Source organism: Mesocricetus auratus, unplaced genomic scaffold (genome assembly GCF_017639785.1).
Source record: "Mesocricetus auratus isolate SY011 unplaced genomic scaffold, BCM_Maur_2.0 Super-Scaffold_100010, whole genome shotgun sequence".
Taxonomy (NCBI): domain Eukaryota; kingdom Metazoa; phylum Chordata; class Mammalia; order Rodentia; family Cricetidae; genus Mesocricetus; species Mesocricetus auratus.
The window spans coordinates 39,071,578-39,091,545 of record NW_024429194.1 but is presented as its reverse complement, the minus strand read 5'-3'; the positions used below and the strand labels follow the sequence as shown (position 1 = coordinate 39,091,545).

General features: G+C 40.4%; 1 protein-coding gene and 1 long non-coding RNA gene across 5 annotated transcripts in view; one reads left to right on the top strand and one right to left on the bottom strand.

Annotated features, from left to right (window-relative positions):
- Erbb4 (erb-b2 receptor tyrosine kinase 4) overlaps window positions 1-3,726 on the bottom strand; it is a 1,016,453-nt gene extending 1,012,727 nt beyond the window's left edge. For 3 of the 4 annotated variants that reach the window (XM_005070538.4, XM_005070537.4, XM_005070539.4), the window contains exon 1: window positions 2,871-3,726. In XM_005070538.4, the coding sequence (XP_005070595.1) occupies window positions 2,871-2,952 (82 nt within the window). In that variant the 5' untranslated portion in view covers window positions 2,953-3,726. The remainder of the gene's footprint in view (window positions 1-2,870) is intronic. The other variant, XM_005070540.4, reaches the window with a different exon arrangement.
- LOC121142803 lies at window positions 1,777-17,973 on the top strand. The gene is made up of 3 exons (XR_005879908.1): window positions 1,777-2,695; window positions 16,516-16,642; window positions 17,448-17,973. It is a non-coding gene; the product is annotated as an uncharacterized LOC121142803 (long non-coding RNA).
- Window positions 17,974-19,968: the final 1,995 nt, after the last annotated feature.

The following is a 19,968-nucleotide window of genomic DNA, read 5'->3' as shown; positions in this document are numbered from 1 at the left end:
TCCTGTGGGTGGAATTGCCATGTAAAGGCCATGGACTAAAAATATTTATAAATAAAATTTATCACTGGTAATGAGTCAAAAATTCTTCAGAATTATGTAAAAATACTCAAAATCTGGCTTGTTTTCCCTCAAGCAGAATCAAAACCAAGTTATGTACAATTTTCCCAAGGAACATCTTGAAGATCTTACAACAGAATCTCCAACTGTATGTTTTTATTCCGTTCACATACAGCAGTAAATAAGGTGCATTCCTTCTGCTTAAGAAATTAGCATTTCAAAAATATGCCACTCTCCCCTGAACTCCAAGCGTGTCTAATAATGCGAAAAGCAGATTGTCTTCCCTCGTTTCCTTAATTTGTTTCATCTAAAAGCAATTCACTCAACATCTTGTCGCCCTCTGGCAGCTTAGTTTACTTATCCGCACTTAATTTCTCATTTGGACCAAAACAAACTCCTCCAAACTGCTACTGACTGCTAACCGCGAGAGAGACGCGCAGTATGTATTTACTTGGATAGACAGCCACACGCATGCACAGCCACAAACACAGAGCCACACTCTAACCAGACAGCTACTTGTTTTCATAATAGCGCTACATTAAAACCACCAACTGAACTTTCTCAGCCAGGTGCGGTGCTGAGGCTGGAAAAAAAGTCCCTGGGGGCACTGACAGTTTCCAATAGATCACCAAAGTATGCTTGTTGCAATTATACCAGGGATGCACCCGGGAGCTTTTCTTTGTGCGGCCTTTTCATCTAGATCACTTTGTGTTTTGAACAAGTGAGGCTCTCTTTTGTGCCCCCAGAATTTCAAGTACAGAGTCACACACGGAACAACAATAGCACGCTAATCCTCGTGCTTCTAAATGGGCTCACTTGTGGGTCTGACAATTCGTCCAGGGAAAAGAGCAGAGCAGAGCTAGGGCCCAAGCTGGTGTTGTCTGAGACACGGAAGGGGACAGCTGCAGAACTAATTTGGATTGCATTCCTTGCCTAAATTTTGAAAAGAGGCTTTTCGGCATAGCCCTACCGGGACCTGCACAGTTAGCACCAAATTGCTGCGAACTAGAAGCAGGGATCCCCCAGTGGCCCAGGCCATGCCAGACAGCCCCCTGGTAGGGTGGCCTGATAGAAATTCCTCTCGCCTAAGCCTGCGTGACAGTCGCAAGTGTTTCTGAATGGGTCAATGTGCATAATCAAGCCATTGAGGGGAAAGGCGAAGGGCTCTGAGTGGGGAGTTAGAAAAGGATGTATCTAGGCGGCCGGCCGCCTGGAATCTCAAGTCCTTGCTGCTATGATTCCAGAGGTGGCCGGAGCACCGGATCTGGTATGCACGAAGAATTTCGGAGTCACTGGGAGTGTGCAAATGGCCAGCACAAATGGCGCACATGTGCTATTCGAAGGTCATTTTGAACTGCTCAGAAATTGTAACTTGTTATTTACTAGGCAAGGAGGAGGAGGCAGGGAGGGGGGTGGAGCGGGGAAAACTAGCAAGCCGCTATTTTCTCAGTGAGGTCAGAAGGACACCCTCTGGGGACCTAAAGCTTTCCCTGTTACCACTCCTGAATGCTTTATCTCTTCAAGCTGACTCCCACGCTCCTGCCACCAGCCCCGGAAGGTTCCGGAAATCTCCCTGCCTCTCCAAAAGCCCTCTTGTCACCTCTCTTGGCCGCATCAGACACACCGGTTCTCCGTGGTCCTTTCCTGTCCCCTCCTCTCATCCCCGGGAAACTCCCAAGTGCCAAAAAAAAAAAAAAAAAACTTTGAGCTCCACCACTCCGCAGCTGCTGTCATTGGCCCTGGTCACCCCAGCATGCTAGTGACACCCCACTGCCTCTCGAGGTCAATTAGTCCTTTTTCTTTCCAAATACCTGGGGCTGGAGCGCTCAGGCCAACAGTGGCCGCGCTTGGGGCGCTCGCCTCGGGCTAAGTCAATGAGCGCCACCCGTGGGCTCAGCAGCCCGCCGGGCCGTAAACAGAAGTTGCAGGGACTCAGGCCAAACGCAAGTTGCACTACTGGAAGAACTCTTCCGGGAGCTAGCCCAGGACGGGGCGGGAAGGCCGGGCTCTGGGCTCAGTGTACCAGGCTTTTTTTTTTTTTTTTTTAAAGAGATCCTGCAGGCAGGAGAACAAGCGCCCCCAAAGTCAATCGCAAGACAGCTTCGGGATGCCAACGGAGAAGGCCCAGAGTCCCCGGCCCTTGGCCGAGGCGAGCACCGGGTGACTCCAACTGCCCGGGGCCAGGCTTCGCGTCCGAGGTGACCCCGTTGGGTACTGGGGAGTCGGGCTGGCGGCCGCAGGCAATCACGCTCAGGTGCCAAGCCGGGCTCCCGGCCCGTGCTCCACCCGCTGCAGCCCTGCACCCCAGGAAGGCCGGGCAGGGGCAGCCCAGGGACCTCCCTGCGACTCCAAGAGGTGTAGCGATTCTAACTGGGTTTGGTTTTGTTTGGGCTTTTTCTTTTCCTTTTTCCCCTGCCCAGACCGAAGAAGAGGGAACCTGCACTGACCGCCTCATGTCTCCCACGCCCCGGACAACCGGCGCCACCAGAAGCGATCCCGCTTAGGCTCCCAGAAAACGCGGGAGGAAGCAAGAAGGGGGCTAAAGAGAGAAAGAGGGGGGCGGAAAATAATAACGGGAGAGGCAGGAAAGCGGACTCATTTGTAGCATCAATAAAAACACACGCACGCACACACAAAGGTAAGTTTTGGTTGGAGCGAGGGGCGACCCAAGCCAGAAGCCTGGTCGCTGTGGTCCCTGAAGCCTGGGAGCCAGTGGGTGACATAAGGGCCGAGAAGAAGAAGGGAGCCACCCGAGGCAGTGGCGGGTTTAACAGCTGGAGCGCGAGAGGGAAAGGCGAGACCGCGCGACCCACCTGACTGAGAAGCGCTGGGCTGGACGGTCCCCGTTGCCACCAGGAGGCTCCCCCAGACCCACAGTCCCGTCGCCAGCTTCATTTTTGGCAAGTCTCAGATCCCGCGCTGACAATTACATGTCCAAATGGCATAGCCCCTTGCGGGCACGCGGAGGAGATTTCCCCCCTCAGCCGGGAGCGCGTTGGGGGCGCGAGGGGGGCGGGGGCGGCGCGCGCGGTGCACGGGCTCCCGGGGCTGGCGCCGGTGGCTTCCAGGGCCCGGGGACCCGGGGACCCGGCTAGGGACCGCGCGAGAGTGCGCGCGGGTGGGAGTGTGCGCGACTGTGCGGCTGCTGCTCCAGGCAGAACTGTACAGCTATTTCCCCGAGTGATCCTCCGCTCGCTCGCTCCCTCCTCACTTTCTCGCTCGCCCGCTCCCCCTCGCTCTCTCACTGGTTGGTCAACAATAAAAAGAAAGAGGGGGGGGGGAAAGGCTTCCAAAAAAAGTTGATTGCAAAGAGGCGGCAGGGTTCCGGCCTCTCCCCCGAAGCCGGGCTATGTTGAGCTCTCTCTTCAGTCTCCTTGCACCTCCTGTCCAAATCGGGAGGGAGAAGGGGGGCGGTTGCTTCTTTGCTTCTCCTCGATCCTGTCCCCTTTTTTTCCCCCTGTCAGCTTTCCTCACACTTGTCCAGCCATTGCGGTAATTAAAGCTCCGAGCGTCATTTCCAACGCTCCACGGTCTCCAGCCGCAGCCCCACAGAGAAATTAATAAGTCTCAGGGAGAAAGAAAAAAATGGGAAAAAAAAGAAAAGAAAAAAGAGGGGGTGGGAATCAAACAACCCTCCACGCAACCAGCTAGGCTCTCCTCAGCTGCGCAAGCCCCGCCCCTGCTCTGACCCATGTAGCCACGCCCTCCCCCCAAGGAGAAATCTTATTGGCTCAGACACTCCCCAAAATCCTCGGCCTCACGAGTTGGGAAAACACCTGTCAGGCTGAGGGAGCTGCCAGGTGGAAGGGGCTTGAGGAAGAGGGACCTGAGAGGCCCTGTGACCGCCACTGTCTGACATGCTCCCCTTGTGGCTGCCCTGGCACACACCCGGGACTGCTGGCCAGTGGAGTAGTCAGTCTCCGGGAGGGAAAGCTGGCCCAACGAAATTGTTTTGACACAAGAAAAACACCTTTTTTTAAAAATTGCTTTTAGGTGTCAGTCGACAAACAGGACTTTTCTGGAAATACAAAGTCAACGTTGCTTTGGGCAAAGTATACCCATCACGTTCCAAGCTTAGTATTTTAAAATGGGTTCTGTAAGTAGTATTTTAAAATGGTTTTTGTAGGTAAAATGAAACCTACCAATATGTCTGTCTCCAAATATGCCATCTCTCACACCTTCCCGAAATGACAATGAGCCAAACTAAAAGTCCGTATTTGTAAAACCACATCCTTTGCTGTGAGTTCGAGACCAAGCCTGGTCTACCGAGCAAGTTCCAGGACAGGCTCCAAAACAATACAGAGAAACCCTGTATCAAAAAACCAAAAAAAAAAAAAAACCCAAACAAACAAACAAACAAAAAAACATCCTTTGATTCTAAAATTATACAAACTATCTCAAGCCTATGCTGTTCAGTGTGAGGGAGTTTAGAAGGCCAAGTCACAACTATAGGACTCAAGCCATTAGGCTCAGTCTATAGCAGAGCCGGTCTGAGGCCTTGCCCTCGCTCTCACCTCACAGAGTTTGTGGTTTGTGGGTCATCATTGGCTGTGAGGCTGTTTCTCTAAGTCTAAAATGCCCTGGAAGGGGCTCCTGTGGTCTGCAGCACCATAGTTTTAAAACTACTCTGAGCCTGGGCCAGAGCCCTTAGAGAGCCGTGGTTACTGCTTTGCTATGTTTAAGGGTATTCTATATAGTGTTTTCTTTGCCTTCTCTAGACGCAGCGAAGAAATAAATACAAAATACAAAAGGGTTCCTTGGACTCACTGCATGTAACAGGCCCACTGCAGGTCAAACAAGCTGAGCACGCTTTTTACCCAGAGGCAGCTTAGGGAAGAGAAAAATGAAGGCCAGAGCAAGTGATGGGGACTTGACTAGAATGGCACTGATTACAGAGGTACACACACAGGACTCAGGAGTTACCTCTATTTCCATCTGTATCGCCCTGGCACTCGGATTTCTTTTCTTTCCTTCATTGTAATCTCAGCCCAGTTTACTTGTCTTCATCAGTTTATGATTACCTTTGGGTACCTCTTCTATACAAAGGCTGCTTACTTTTACATCTGTCACCACAATAGCAATTTAAGTGAAAAAAATCAAGCTACTTCTAGGGGACTGGAGGGAGTTTAAGCTTCTACACTTTGTTAGAGTCCTGATTCTGGTGACAGTTATTTTGTATAAGTGCACAAATTATAATGACTACATTGTAGCTCCAATTGCAAAAAAAGATTAGATGTGTAAGTATTTCAAGTTGTTTTCTAGTTTTATCCATTATGGTGATTTCTCTGTCTACACCAATCTTCTTGGCATGTATGAAACCCTAGGTTCAATTATCAGTACTGGAAAGTAAAACTTCCTCATATTACTATTTCTGCCCAGTTATAGTAGGATCTCTATCTATGTCCTAGCATCACCCATATTTTCTAGAATAATTCTTGTGCAAAGAAGACTTTTTAGTTACAATTCATAGGTTTTACTATCTCTGTAGAGGCCATACACTATTGCCACGAATTAAGTTGCCAGTGTACCCACAATTTGCATGTAAATCTCAGTTCAGTTTGTCTTGGCCCATATTTTCCTCATTCTGAGTTAATGAAACACTAATCAAGACCTGGCCATAGGAGGCCATTTGAGCAACAGCTTCCAAACCTCCAAAATGGACAAGTTGTAACATACAGAAGCATGCCATATTTAATGGTGACTAGTCTCCTTTTTCAAAGCCTAGCTTAGGTCATTGTGATACTAGAAACAAAGATGTAGAGAGAATGGGCCATAAGAAAGAGAAAAATAGCCAATAATTATGGCTTTACATGTCTGCTCTCATCAGCTTCCCTTGTCTGCTAAGCCAGTATAAGGAGGACCACGATCACAGAGAACATTTTCTACTTGGTTTGGGAAAGGACATGCTATCTGAATTGCCAGGGGCAGAAACAGATCTCTGTGTTTCCCTACTTTCCAGTGTGACATTCTAATAAAATCTTATCAGCTGACTGAAATGTGTTGCTGAAACTTAAAACCTGGCAGCAGGGAAGGGGTGCACTAAGTAATTTGTTATTTAGCAGACTGCAAACAAGGAGCCAGAATGATCTGCAGAGTACCCTTTCCCTCAATTCTTAGGCTCTGGATCTAGAAATCCACCCAAAACACACTAGTGGTTCGAAGTTGGAGAAATTAAACAAACAAAAACTCATCAGTCACTAGCGATTAGGCAGGAGGTAGTCCTTCCCACCAAGACTCTTCCCCAGAACTTCTGCTTCTGGGAAAGAAACAGTTCCCATCCAGTCTGCCCATGCAATGAGAAAGAATGAAACAGTCATTTGAAAGGGATGAAAGTCCAGATGGGTCTGGGGAGTATTCAAGCTTTCCTTGTAGTATCTTTTCTATAGGCTGGTTCAGTTTTCATTTTGTTATCTAGTGTCTTTTCTATAGGCTGGTTCAGGTTTCATTTTGTTATCTCAAACCAGAACTGTGTGGCATGAGAAATGAACACTGAAACTGGAATGAGGTTATGCAGGTCCTCATTCTCCTTCAAGAGAATATTTTCCATGGGCTATGCTTCAGTTTTCTGGCCTGTTTTCTCATCACTTCCCTTGATTGTAGCCATATTCCCAACACAGACCTTTGTCTTCTGATACCATTCCCTTATTCCTTACCCTTTCTTGGGTGACTCGTTGCTGCTAGTTGTAGAAGGACTTGCATGTGGAATTAAGATCTAATTATGGTTTGACTATGAAGAGTCATTTCAAAGGGCTCAAACATTGCAGGCTTGCCTCCCTGCCTCAAGCCCCTCAACTGGGGGTACTACTAAGAGTCGGCTAGATCATAAGGACAGTGATTTCATTAAATGAGAAATCCATTGATGAATTCATAGTGATTGATTTACCAGGAGGTGGGCCCTTGTTAAATGAAGTATTATCACTGGGTCAATGAGGGAGATAGGTTTTGCCTTTGAAGGCGTATCTACTCCATGAGTGTTTTTTTGCTTTTGCTTTCTGGCAGATATAGGTGAGCAGCTTTGTTTTACTACATGCTCCCTGCTTTGAAATGCATATTATAAGCAAAAACATCTAAAACCTTGAGGCAACATTTGTCCTTTTTTTAATTTGATTTTCTAAGGTATTTTGTGACAGCAATAAAAAATTGTTTAATATAATCTATGACACTATCTTGCAGCCTCATCATTCATTCATATACAACTTCTTTACACAACTTATTTAAAGATCATCTAAAATGTTCTGGTTTAAATATGTTCCCCCATTGCTCATTGACTATAAATACAAATTGGAGTCAAGTAAGAAAGTGAGACTATAGTATAAATCAATTGTCTTCTCCTAAATATTTAAAAGTTAAGTTGAGGATTTTAATTTTACCTCCTTTCCATCATCTTCTTTCTAAGTTATTTTGTGATCTCAAGTAATTCATTTCACTAACTTGTGTCCATTGCCTTATCTTTAAATAAATGGGTAGTGATATCCCAAATCAAAGAAATTTAAATGATTTGTCATCCATTTCCAGAGAACAAGTTAAAATATCCATATGCCCAAAATCTTTCTGGCATTCCTACATCATTTCCCTCACTCAAAGTTTGCAAGCCTCTCCATCTAGGGCATTAGCACAGATACATTTCCACTGTTATTTTCAATCTTGACCAATGCCATGGACTAAGTGGTCTCACTAACATTTATTTCTCAGTTATGAAACCCTGGGAGGCCTAGATCAAGTTACTGAGTTGGTCCTGGTGAGAACTCTCTTCTGGCTCCTTACATGGGGGAGAGAAATGACTCAACTCTCTTTCAAAGAAAATGATCCGATTCTTGAGTGCTTTTTCTGACGACCTCATTACCCCTTACACCTTTCCTGTCATTGAGTAATGACATCAGCACTTCTCTATGTGAATTTGGGTAAACAAACATGAAACTTCTGGAAGTACATAAATAAGAGTACAGCCATTTTGGCTCTTATTGTTCTTGCAGGAAAGGAGAGATAGTGAAAAATAAATTGACATCAGCATTGCAACAATAAAACAGATTGGATGGTTTTATTTGGTTGGTTAACTTTGCATGTGGAAAAACATCTTTGCTGTTAAACAGTTGAGTTCACAGAATTCTAACAGATACTCTGTTTCAATAACAAAATACAAACTATTAAAATTGAAATGTGTTTAAAATATATGAGCATATATTAACAAAAGAAATGTTTCTGCTAAGTTTAAGTTGGTATCTAAAAAGTATCTCTCAAAGAATATTTTGCTCTGGGTTAGTTTTATTTTCCTTCTATGTGAATCATCAATCCTCAATTTTTTAAGAACTAGGGAGGAGTGACTGAACACAGATAAATTGAATCTCCATTGCTTTTATGTCTATTCATCAGCGTCTGTCCAAATTTTAAAAGACATTTATAGTTTGTATTAAAGATTGCAAAGCAATTCCAGCTATATAGACAAAACAGCTTTTTATAAAATGTTAGGCCAAAAATGAATTTCCTAGCAAAACTTTTCTTGTGGGTCAGCTCTACAATAATTTCTTAAGCTAAGTTCTTATGTTCTGTGCTTGCAAACAAAAAGACAAGGTCAATAGTCAATAACAGTTACTGACTGAAAACACAACGGGGAGGAATGCTTCTCCCCTTTCCTACCTAAATGTTTAAAAGTAAATTAACTATTGTGGGTATTTACTGAGGATATGATTGTATTTATTACACTCCTGTTATCTCTGTATTTTTAACTCCATAAAATCATGTTACAGTCAATTCACAGATTTTTTCAAAAGAAAAATCATATTTGTCATGTGTACAGTCACAGAGAACTCAGAATTTTTCTTGAACTCCTACTAAATAGGCAACTGAAGTAATCGTTTCAGAACCACATTTTCATCTCCTCTCTATACGGATGAATAAACCTTCAAAGATTCAGCAAAAATTGTTCTAAGAGTTCAGAAAGACTCATAAATTTGAGTCCTCTTCTTTCAAGATTGCAAACCCTTTCTCTCCCTTGCCTGCACAACTACCTACCAGGCTAACCCTGCTTCCTCTTCTATGCTGCAGTTAGTTCTTCAAGCCTCTTTTCACCTACTCCTACTCAAGTTTTCCTGTCCCCTAAAGCATCACTAGGCCCAAGATGTCTTACGTAGTCTTTCCTTTTTCCTAGCCTCAAATGAGACCCAATTTCCTACTTTCCTTGGGCTTGCATCTCAGACAACATTCATTTTCCAAGTGTTTAATACTCGATTTACCACTGGGATGGGTCTACAAGAGGAGCCACTGGGAATATTGAGACTCACAATGTAGTTTAACACAGGAAAAAATATAGGCCAATAACTAGGTTGGCCACATTTAGTGACATAGCAAAAAGCATTCAGGAAAGGTTACATAGTGATGTTTATGTGTTTTCTTCAGAAGGAGACTGTTAATGTATGTTGATAGATTGGCAAATGCTTTCACTATTGATCTGCCTTAAAAGAGATAAACACTAGTTAGGTTATCTTTGATATCTTAGGGAATAGTTTAAAAGTTAGAGCTATGAATATATTTTGATCTACATTTATCTTTGAGTAACAATACTGGCATACACATACACAGAAAAAAATAAAAGCATACTTTAAGAGAACAATGTCTTTTCAATCACTAGTTATAGAAAACTGAACATACATATATAAAAACATGAAAGTAGACCTCCAACAATAAACTCAAAATAAGTCAAAAAGCATAAAGGGAGACATGAAACCACTAGAAGAAAACATCTGGAAAATATTTCAGGACATCAATGTGGGCCAAGGAAAAACAGAGAAGTGGATTTATCCTAAACTAAAATGTTCCTGTACAGCCAAAGAAAGAACCAGAAGGGTGTGGAGGACCCATTGAAGAAGATGTTTGTAAAATACCCATATGACAAGGAATTAAAATACATAAAATACAAGGTAGTCACTTGTATATCCACAAATGATGTTAACAGTAGTAATGACAATGATCTGATTTAAATGTGGGTAAATGATTAATAAAGACTTTTTAAGAAAGTACAATGGCTGAATATGTGTGTAAAGATACTTAATAGCACTTAATATTAACATAACTATGTAACAAAACCAGAGTGGAGAGCCCCTTAACTCACTTTAATACCAGTTACACAAGGTAGAATAAGTATTGTTTTAAAAGAAAAAATAAAGTGAAAAATAAATAAAGCAAAGTAAGTCCTATAAATTGAAAGGCATAAATAAAAATAGGAAGGCTGTGGAGGAAGTCACAGCCTTACATACCTCTGGTAGGAATTTACATTATGTCTGCTATTGTATAAAATGATATTATTCTCAATACAAATAAGTGGTAAATTGATAAATGTTTGAGGTATGAAATATCATGATTTGATCATTATTTACTATACATGTATATGAAAATGTTATTAATTACCCTTCAAATACATACAATGATCTATCTTTTGTTTGTTTGTTTTTCGAAACAGGGTTTCTCTGTATTGTTTTGGAGGCTGTCCTGGAACTCGCTCTATAGACCAGGCTGACCTGGAACTCACAGAGATCCGCCTGCCTCTGCCTCCCGAGTACTGAAATCCATGTGTGTGCCACCAACGCCTGGCCTGATATATCATTTTTATAATTACAGATACAGCAAACTCTTTACCAATAGGCTACTGTATCAACAAAATATGCCATAGTGGTGCAAAATATCCCAGTAGCTCATAAAGCTGACCTATGTGAAAAATAAATAGAACCACACAATTTGATTTTATTAATAGAAACAAAGGTAAAATGGGATGAAATTTTAAAGACTCTACACTTGCAAAAATTATCTTAGAGAAAATAATAAAGCTATATTAAATAAAGGAAATATTTTTATTCTACCAACTTATAATTGGAATAACTTAGTTAAATAAATTTTAAGCCATTTTTAAATAGACAGTCTACTTTAAAACAACGTATTAGTGTTTATGTTAAGAACATGGTTATATTTAAATGTTTGTGCTCAATACTTGTTTAGCTAAATGTTTGTTGTATCTTTTTATAGTATTTAATATCATTTAATACAATGATCATTTCTTACCTTTCATGATCAAGCGAACTTACATTGAAAATAAAACCAATTAGGGCTAGCGAAGTGGCTCAGTGTGAAAAACACGGTTTAGATTTTCTGCACCGGTAACTGTTGGCTCTGTGAGAAAGTCTGTCTAGCTAGACTTGGTCAAAGGAAGGGTCTGAGTTTAAGTGTCATCGCTTTGTATAAGGAGGGAAGGAAACAAGAAAGATTCCCAGAGTCAACCTCTGACCTCTCCACACACATGCACACATACAGTGCACCCACATAGATGTGTGCACACTCCCACACATCAGAACATGCATACAAACATGCAGACATACCACACAATCATATACGTGCAAAAAACGTATTTATAAACATTTGTTAGTGCTCTGCGCAAATTTTTGCATAAAGATTTCTTCTTTTGCATATCTCTTTATAATAGTTTCTTAAACTATACAAACAGCCACTAAAAATTTTGTGCTTTTTATCTATATTTTAAAGAACATTCCATTAACAGGTATAATCATACTACAAAGCACTAACATTTATTTTAGATAAGACATGCTCGCTGCATCCATGTGCTTTCTATGCAGTAATTTTGGCTAACACTGATAGAGAAAGAAAAATGTTCTTTGTCTAATCAAATAGTGGAAGAAAATAAAACCATTGGGATAATTTATTGTTGTCTATTAGAATGGGAAAGCACAAGAGGTCCGTTTCATCCAGCTTAATGTGACTTTGCTAAATGAATACTTTTAGACAAATGAAATGACCATGTGTCACCCTGCATTTACTTATCAATCCATTCTGGGACTCTTGGCCCCACTGAAGCACATACAATGCAATAGAGTGAGAATGACTTCTCCACATGTTCTCAGTCCCTAAGAACATCATTCTCAGTGATGTCAGCAACACAAATCTTACACAACAACATTTAAAAGAGTATGAATCACTGATGGAATATTCAGATCCAAATGGTAATTCTAAATATGTCTTAACATGATTATAGTGCAGTATAACTTCAGTTTGCTGTGAAATGAATATATGTGTATTACTAACCTATGAAAGCACATATTTATATACATATATAATTTCACCCAAATTTTCTATTAAGTTTTTCTACTTTATCACCTAAAATGATTAATATTCTACTTTCTTTTCTTTTTAGGTTAGTGGTACAATTTTTTTTAATTTCCAATACAAATATTACTTGGGGCATAGAAACTTTCCATTTAATTTTCACACGTTTTCCCCTGACATATTATTGAGAGAAAATAATTAGGTCTTCTTATTTTAAAATGAAGTAGAAGGTAAACAAATACAAATTTTATTTAACATGAGTTCAAATTAAACATACTTAATATAGCATTTCACTATAATGTATGAGGCTAGCAAATCTCAATGAATGCAAAATTCTAGCTACAAAGCTAGCTCAAAGACAACCTATAAGGGCATTTTATTTTTAAACTATAAGAAAAAAAAGGATGTTTAAATAACTGACCCTACTTATGCAGGTAGGCAAATGTATTGTACTTCCATTTTTATGATGTGAAACGGTCATTCTGATAAAAATAATCTCACTTTCCAAATATACTGGAGAGATGAACATTTGCAAATAGTGTGAAATTGGCATTTTTGGTTTTTGAATACATAAAAAATTATGTCGATGGTAAGATAAAAATAATAGTTTCAAATATTTAAGCAAGGACCAAGGCTCTATCTGCCTCACTGTACGCAGTGACTAACAGTGCTAGCTAGTGTACCTTCAAAGTTTGAAGATACACATCCTACAATGGCATAAAGATACTGGGACATGTTCCTACGTCTGTGGCCTTCACTGTACACTAACCAGAAGTGTTTGCTATGTAAATCTTGCCAGACAAAGCAGTTTGGGTTGTTTCTAACCTGCCATCATGGATATGTATTGCTTCAGAGTTCTTCTCCCAAATCTTACCTGATCTTTTTTAAAGTACACGATTTTTATTGCTTTTTCAAAAGACATACAATAAGATTTTTAATGTATCTGTGTGTAGGGTGTGTGGAAAAGCTGTTTTAGGCTCTCTGTCTGCAGTGATGTCAGTGTATCTGAATATATGAGCCTGAGCCTGTTCATGCAAAGTATTTTCACCCCAGGGCCTTTGTTAAGATGAAGAGGCCTTCTGATAGCCTAAAGCCATGACACCCTGTTTGGTCCTCCTCTGCAGCATTAGCTGGTAACTAATGGAGGCTGTCGGCTGCAGTATACTAAGCAGCAGGGTGGGATGTATTTTTCTAACAGCGTATTTGAAAGTAAAGTATATCAAAATTATTTGCTAAGCATTTGCATCTTCTCTCAACCATACCTGCTCTTAGCAATTAAATTGCAACTCCTGTGGACAGGTGATATTCATCAACAGAAATAGTTTGAAAGTATAGGTCCACAGTCAGTAATAACAGCGATGCTCTTTAATTGGCCAATATTGTATTGCCATAGGACTTCTTGGTTTTCCGGCTTCTGGTTGAGCAACAGTGGCATCCAGTGGCCAGATAATTGTTTCCACGATAAAAGTGTCACCAGCACTTCTGAGGGCAAGTCTAAATGCTGTGGTGTGTGAGACCTCAGCAAAAGAATGTACTTAAAAGTACAAATCAACTATCTGTTTCCAAAGTAACCTTGGATCAAATCTAGGTCATGAGATTTGGCCCTGACAACTAATAAACACTGACAATCTCAACATTTCTTAATGACTTCAATTCAGGGTTCCTAAATGGAGTGGTCTTGTGTGTGTCTTCTTGTTGACCCCACTATCTGCAGCCTATGATACTAGGAAATTTCCCTTCAGTGAACCGGACACCAATCCTGTGTTAAGCATCTGGCAAAATAAAGAGCTTTAAAATAGCTACATTATTTGTGCTTAGCACTCACATTTTATAAAAGTGTTCTGGTGGATTGCTTGCTGTACTAACGGCTGAGAGCTATGTATAATCCAGATAGGACACTTCTGGGACCAGATTGGTATTTGAGTGACATAATAACGAATTCTGTTCGTATTTTTGCCTCAGTCTCTTGCTTACTGGAAGCCCAATAAATCCTGTGAGCCCAGCCTGGATATTATGACAGCCCTCTCTGAGGTTAACATTACACATCCCACACAGTTATTGGAGCCGAGTAAATGCCTAGTTATAAAGTGGCAGGAAACGCATGTTCTGCACCTATGGTTTCTGGTTCCGATCCTAGCTTTGGTCCTCACAAGCTGGGTGACCTAAGCTAAGCTTCTTGCACAATCTAAGCTTTTGTTTTCTCCACGTGCAAATGGAGGAGAGCAGTGACATTGGTTTCAATTTTAAGTGAAATAATCCACTGAAAAATATTTAAGTGCCAGGCGCATAGAAAGCACTCATTACATACTAATCTCTCTGTTCAGTGTTACAGAGTGTAAGTATAGAGGAGAATTGACTAAGAGCAGTGATAAAATTTTCCTGGTTACTGACTATGATTTACCTTGAATTATTCCTTTTGTGTCATGTAGCTGCTTATGGATACAGGCTTTTCAAAGTGGACACATCATGATGAGAAACTTAGGCTGTAGGGATGGAACTTGAATAAGTGAAATAAGTAGCATTTAAACAGAACCTTTTCAGGGTGGGGGAGGCTTAGATGTGGTATAGGAAAGAGATGCAAAACAGTGATAGCCTGTGTATAAAGGTATAATATACAGGAAACAGGGGGTAGATTAACGTTGTAGCTTAAAGGTAACAAAATTGATACATACTTTCTCAAACTTCCGTGGCTCACTCCACTATGTTTGTCACACAAACCAGGGTACTATGTAAGCTTTAGTTTGCCTTTATTTTCTCAAGAATAGAGTTGCAGAATTTGGAACTGACAGAAATTTAGATTTGTGAAGTTTCATGGAAGATATGTAACATGATTGCTAGCACTCCTATTCCCTTACTGCATGTGAAGCGGACCCTTCAAAGAGTGAATAACTCCATACATAGGACCTGCACACCTGGATATATTGCAGGATTTTTGGAGTTTTAGATGTTTAACTCCTTATTGGTAAGATGTTAGGTGGCATCTCCTATTCTTTTGTTTGTGTTTTGTTTTCTCTCTTCATTCTTCTTTCGCTTCTACCATCAATTACAACTTAACTGTTGTTTCCCTCCATGAAAACTTCAATGAAGTGACACACAGATCCCAAAGTACCAACTTTGAGAATTATTATTAAAGTCTTCCTACAAGATGCTGGCTTGTCATATAGCCTTGCTTCCAATCTGGGTAATTATTTTTCAATAAAAATGATTGATTACATCTTTGGGGGTGGGAATCAAAAGTAGACAGTCAAAATTTGAAAACTTCTTAATAGGATGCATGTCTGGAGCTTATAAAAAGTGCTGACTATGTAGTGGTGGTGCTGAAAGACCATTAATTTCTAGATAAAATATAAGAGGTAACACAGTGAATAATGATCGGGGAACAGGCGTACTGTCATGATGGCCAAATCTCAGAATCCAAAGTGTAGAGCCATCCTCAGCGAGAGTCACTGGCATCATGAAGTTTATCCTCAGAAGCTGAATGATTTTTTTTAAATCTTTCAGCCATTCATTTCAGTAACTAAGCAAGGGGTTGGTCATGTTCAATAGGGCATCTACTAAAAGCAGATCGTACTATCTGATATATATATATATATATATATATATATATATATGTATAGACCAAGGAAGTTTCTCCCAGCAGAAGTAGGAAACTCCTTTTCTTCTTAAACTGGATCACTCTGTACTTATCCATTGCTGGAAATTCCATTATAAAGACATTAATCTACTACTGCACAACTTCCTAAAACATATACATATTGTTTAAATGATGTCATCATATAATGGGGGAGACAATAGCACCAACTAGAGATAATATGCTATAAAATAAAAATCCTAGTGTTTAAATAAGGAATAGGTTACATATTCTCAAGTCATTGTCCAAAAGAGTCCGAGAAACCACCCAAGCATTGCAGGCTATTGCAAATTCTATTGGCTCCCTTCCACAACATAATAGTTAGACTCTTTTGTTGAAGATAACACATATGTATGTCATCAAATATGGAGAAATCCAGATGGTGCATAACAAGAGGCTTCACTCCTACTGTCTAACATTGTCAGTGATGGGAGGTAGTATGCATGCACCATTATGAACCCTGAGAATCTGTTTGCCAGACAGATCTACTGGTCCAGTAGTGGCACAAATGTTATAGGAGTAACCAACAATTTTTTAAAATTAGAATTAAGGCACACAACATGAGGTGGAACCCATATATAACCCCAGAAACTGAGACTAGATAGGTCTAATAGTATTACTCTTCTAAATGAACATAGCAATAAATGATTACTACTGACATATTGCTATACCCATACATCAGGGCATTGTTCAACTCTTGTCAGCGAATCTTCTTTTTACAGGAGATGGCAATCAACAGAAACATGTGGAGACTGAAAGATTTTGAAGCATTGAGAACTACATGGGATGTCTTTTCTATACTTCACATCAACACCCAGAGATCTCTGAAGAAGAGGAGTAGGAGAAATTGTAAGAGCCAGAAGTGGTGGCCAACTCCAAGAAAACAATGTTTTCCAGACACAATAGGGCAGATACACATAGGAACTCACAGAAAACCTGACAATACACACATAAGACATATACAAGTTCAAGACACAGAAGACCTCATTGTGGAGAAGGGGAATTAGTCCCACCTCTATTGATAGCTTCTGAGAAAGGGAAAATAGGTTTTCTACCCTACTGGGTTTATCAGTCACACTCCAAGGCAGGCCCCATCCTTAGACACAGTTGGCCAACACATACCAGGCTTCATACATTTGCTGCTGTTTATTTGTATTGTGTGTTTGCTCCTTTTTGTTTTGTTTTGGTTTGGATGGGTTATTTCTTTCTTAATATAGCAAAATAACAAAATGTTTGGTGGGCAGGGAGGGGAGAGAGGGCCTGGGAGGAACTGAGAAAAGGAAAAGAATATCATCAAAATATACTGTACAGAAAATTAAAAATAAAACTTTCTTTGTGCTACTCATTTCTGTATTCCTCGTGTTTAAATAAAAGAATCCTCAAGATATTTTTAAAAAAATAATCATTTCTTAGCATAAACTTTTCTTCACATTCTGTCCAATTCATCAGTAGGAGGAGTGACTGGTGACATTAAAAAATAAATGTGGACCATCAGAAACAGGTGTGTGGTTGTGTGTAGGGGAGGATTAAGGATCCTTCCAGAAAACATAATTTTACCATTCAAAACAAGGTTTCTAATACTTTGGAATTGGTATGTCAAAAGTAGTCAACATGCATTTCTTGTTTTTTTAATTTGGGTTTTTTTTTAAAACAGGGTTATCTCCACATAACAGCCCTGGCTCTTCTGGAACTCCCTCTGTAGAGACGGATGACCTTGAACTCACTGATTCACTGGCCTCTGCCTGCCAAGTGCTGGGGTTAAAGGCATGCATCACCACCACCTGGTCAACACACTTTTCTTGAAGCAGATACTCAAGGTTTCCTTCCAAGCTTTCATATGGCTCGTGAAGCACTGACTCTGTTCTGCTAATGCTGTCTCTATAGCGCAGAGGCCACAAGTGTGATGGTCAAATGGTCCCTGGCTTCTTTGAGTTGTCAACTGAAGAAATCTGCTTGATTGGTCCACATAGCTGATAGAGAAAATAGCCACTACGTTTGTCTGAAACATGTGACTGTACAGAAAGCTCCAAACCTCTGCTATTGTTAGTTTATTTTTCATTTCCATCTCAGGTTTAATAAGAATTGTGATCTTAAGGCACAATGTCACAGGCAAAGAATTAAAAGCAGAAGTTTTCTCCGTGGCTACTGTTTTTATAAATAAATAAATAATAGAAGTAAAATGTTGCTTTAATCATTTGGAATGGGAGGCTGTTTCTGGGTCAATCCTGAATAATGGGACGCTATTCTAGGCAACAAAGGAGTAAGTGATGGCTGCATACACAGGCACTCCCCTTATAGTCTCTCTTGAAGGGAAAGTGGCTCTTGTTAAGTATGCACAATGTTGAATGGGGAAATTCAAATAGAAAGAGCTTAATGGTAAAGAAAAATTAAAAAAGAAAAACCACACAAGTTTTCCTGACTATTTAGAAATAGAACATTTTCAAGTGTGTCTGGATAACAGGTTGTACGTGGGTTGTCAGCTAGCTTTGTTCCAGTGACGCAAAAGTGATTCAGCATTCTTGGAATACAAACTGGAATGCAAAAACCCTTCACAAATATTTTCAAAACATGAAAAACATATTTGTTACACAGGAACAAAATCTGCTGTCTTTTTGTGAAACCATAAGGAGAGAAAAGCAAAGAGGGGAAAGGAGAGGAAGGACGGGGAGGGGAGATATGCTTAAAATTCTGAGTCTGGGTGTGCTCTTCCGAATAGCACAGAAAGGCAAGGATGTGTAACTTGTTTCCCAGTTCTCTGGTTCCTAGAGAGGACCCACAATGGATACAGTGTTGATGTCAGATTTATTTTCAGGCTTGGAGAGATGGTATCAGAACAATTGACAGAGCCACATGGAGGAACAAGTGGGTTGTGAATTCAGCTTGTCCTCAGAGTGCTTATTGTCACTTTATTTACAAAACAGTGGGTTCCTTATTGCAGAGGCAAGAGCATGTTTTAAGTATTTGTTGTGTTATGAATGTAGAAAAGATTTACACACAGTAAGAGAATTTCCTTAACTATGAACAAATGAATATTTGACAAATGCAACCTCAGTTGAAAACAATGTGTCCATAAAATCCAGCTGTAGGCAAACATGTGAAGCATTTTGTTTTTTGTTAGTGATGATGTGGGAAAGCCCAGCCCATTGCAGGTAGTTCTATCCCTGGATTGATGTTCCTGGATTCTATAAGAAACCAACCTGAGTAAGCCATGGGGAGAAAGACAGTAAGCAGCGGTCTTCTTGGCCTCTGCATCAGCTCCTGCATCCAGGTCCTGTCCTAATTGAGTGCCAGTCCTTATTTCTTATGAGATGAACAGTGATATGGAAGTGTAAGCCAAATAAATCCTGTTCTTCACAAGTTGCTTTGGTCATGGTCTTTGATCACAGTAATAATTACCTTAAATCCAACAGTCCATTACAACCATTTCCATTCCTGAACCTCAGATTGCCCACAGCATGTAACAAGCTAGGTAAAGAATCTAGACAGATTCTATGACCAAAGATGTAAAATCTCTTGTGTTTGGATGCATGACACAATCATCTACTCATAGGAGAGTTCACTTTTAAAGCTTCCTAAATATATTCACGAAGAATTTTACTGCTTGGTTATAGAAACACCTTCTACTATCAGTGTAGCCTGCATTTCAGCTTAATTAATCTATGAAGATAGAGAAAATGACCACAATATTATTGGGCTTTGTCTGTACACCAACCAGAATAGATTTGGCACTGTTGGTAGAACTCGTACTTTGGTTTTGCTTCACATAGAGTTTTTTTACTTTGTGTCCGTGTGTTTTTATGTGTGCATGATGAGACCTGAGGTACATTTCCCTGTTTTGTTCCATATCACTCTCTATGCTATTTCTTGAGAAGGGTTTTATCACTTAATCTGGAACTTAATCTGGAACATTAAACTGTCTTTTAGGATACAATATAAGCTAACAATATGAGCAGAACACTGTTTAATTATACATACACCTTTGTGATTTCCAGTGGATGACTTGGACAAGAAAATACCCAATGCCTGATTAACGAGCTGGATGATTTAATGCAAGGTTATGCAAATGTAAGTTAAGTCAAGTTTATGATTCTGTCAAATGCAAATTATTCACAAGGCTTATATGAAATAAGCACCACAAGCATCCATATATGTCCTTGTTTGTGTAATGAATATCT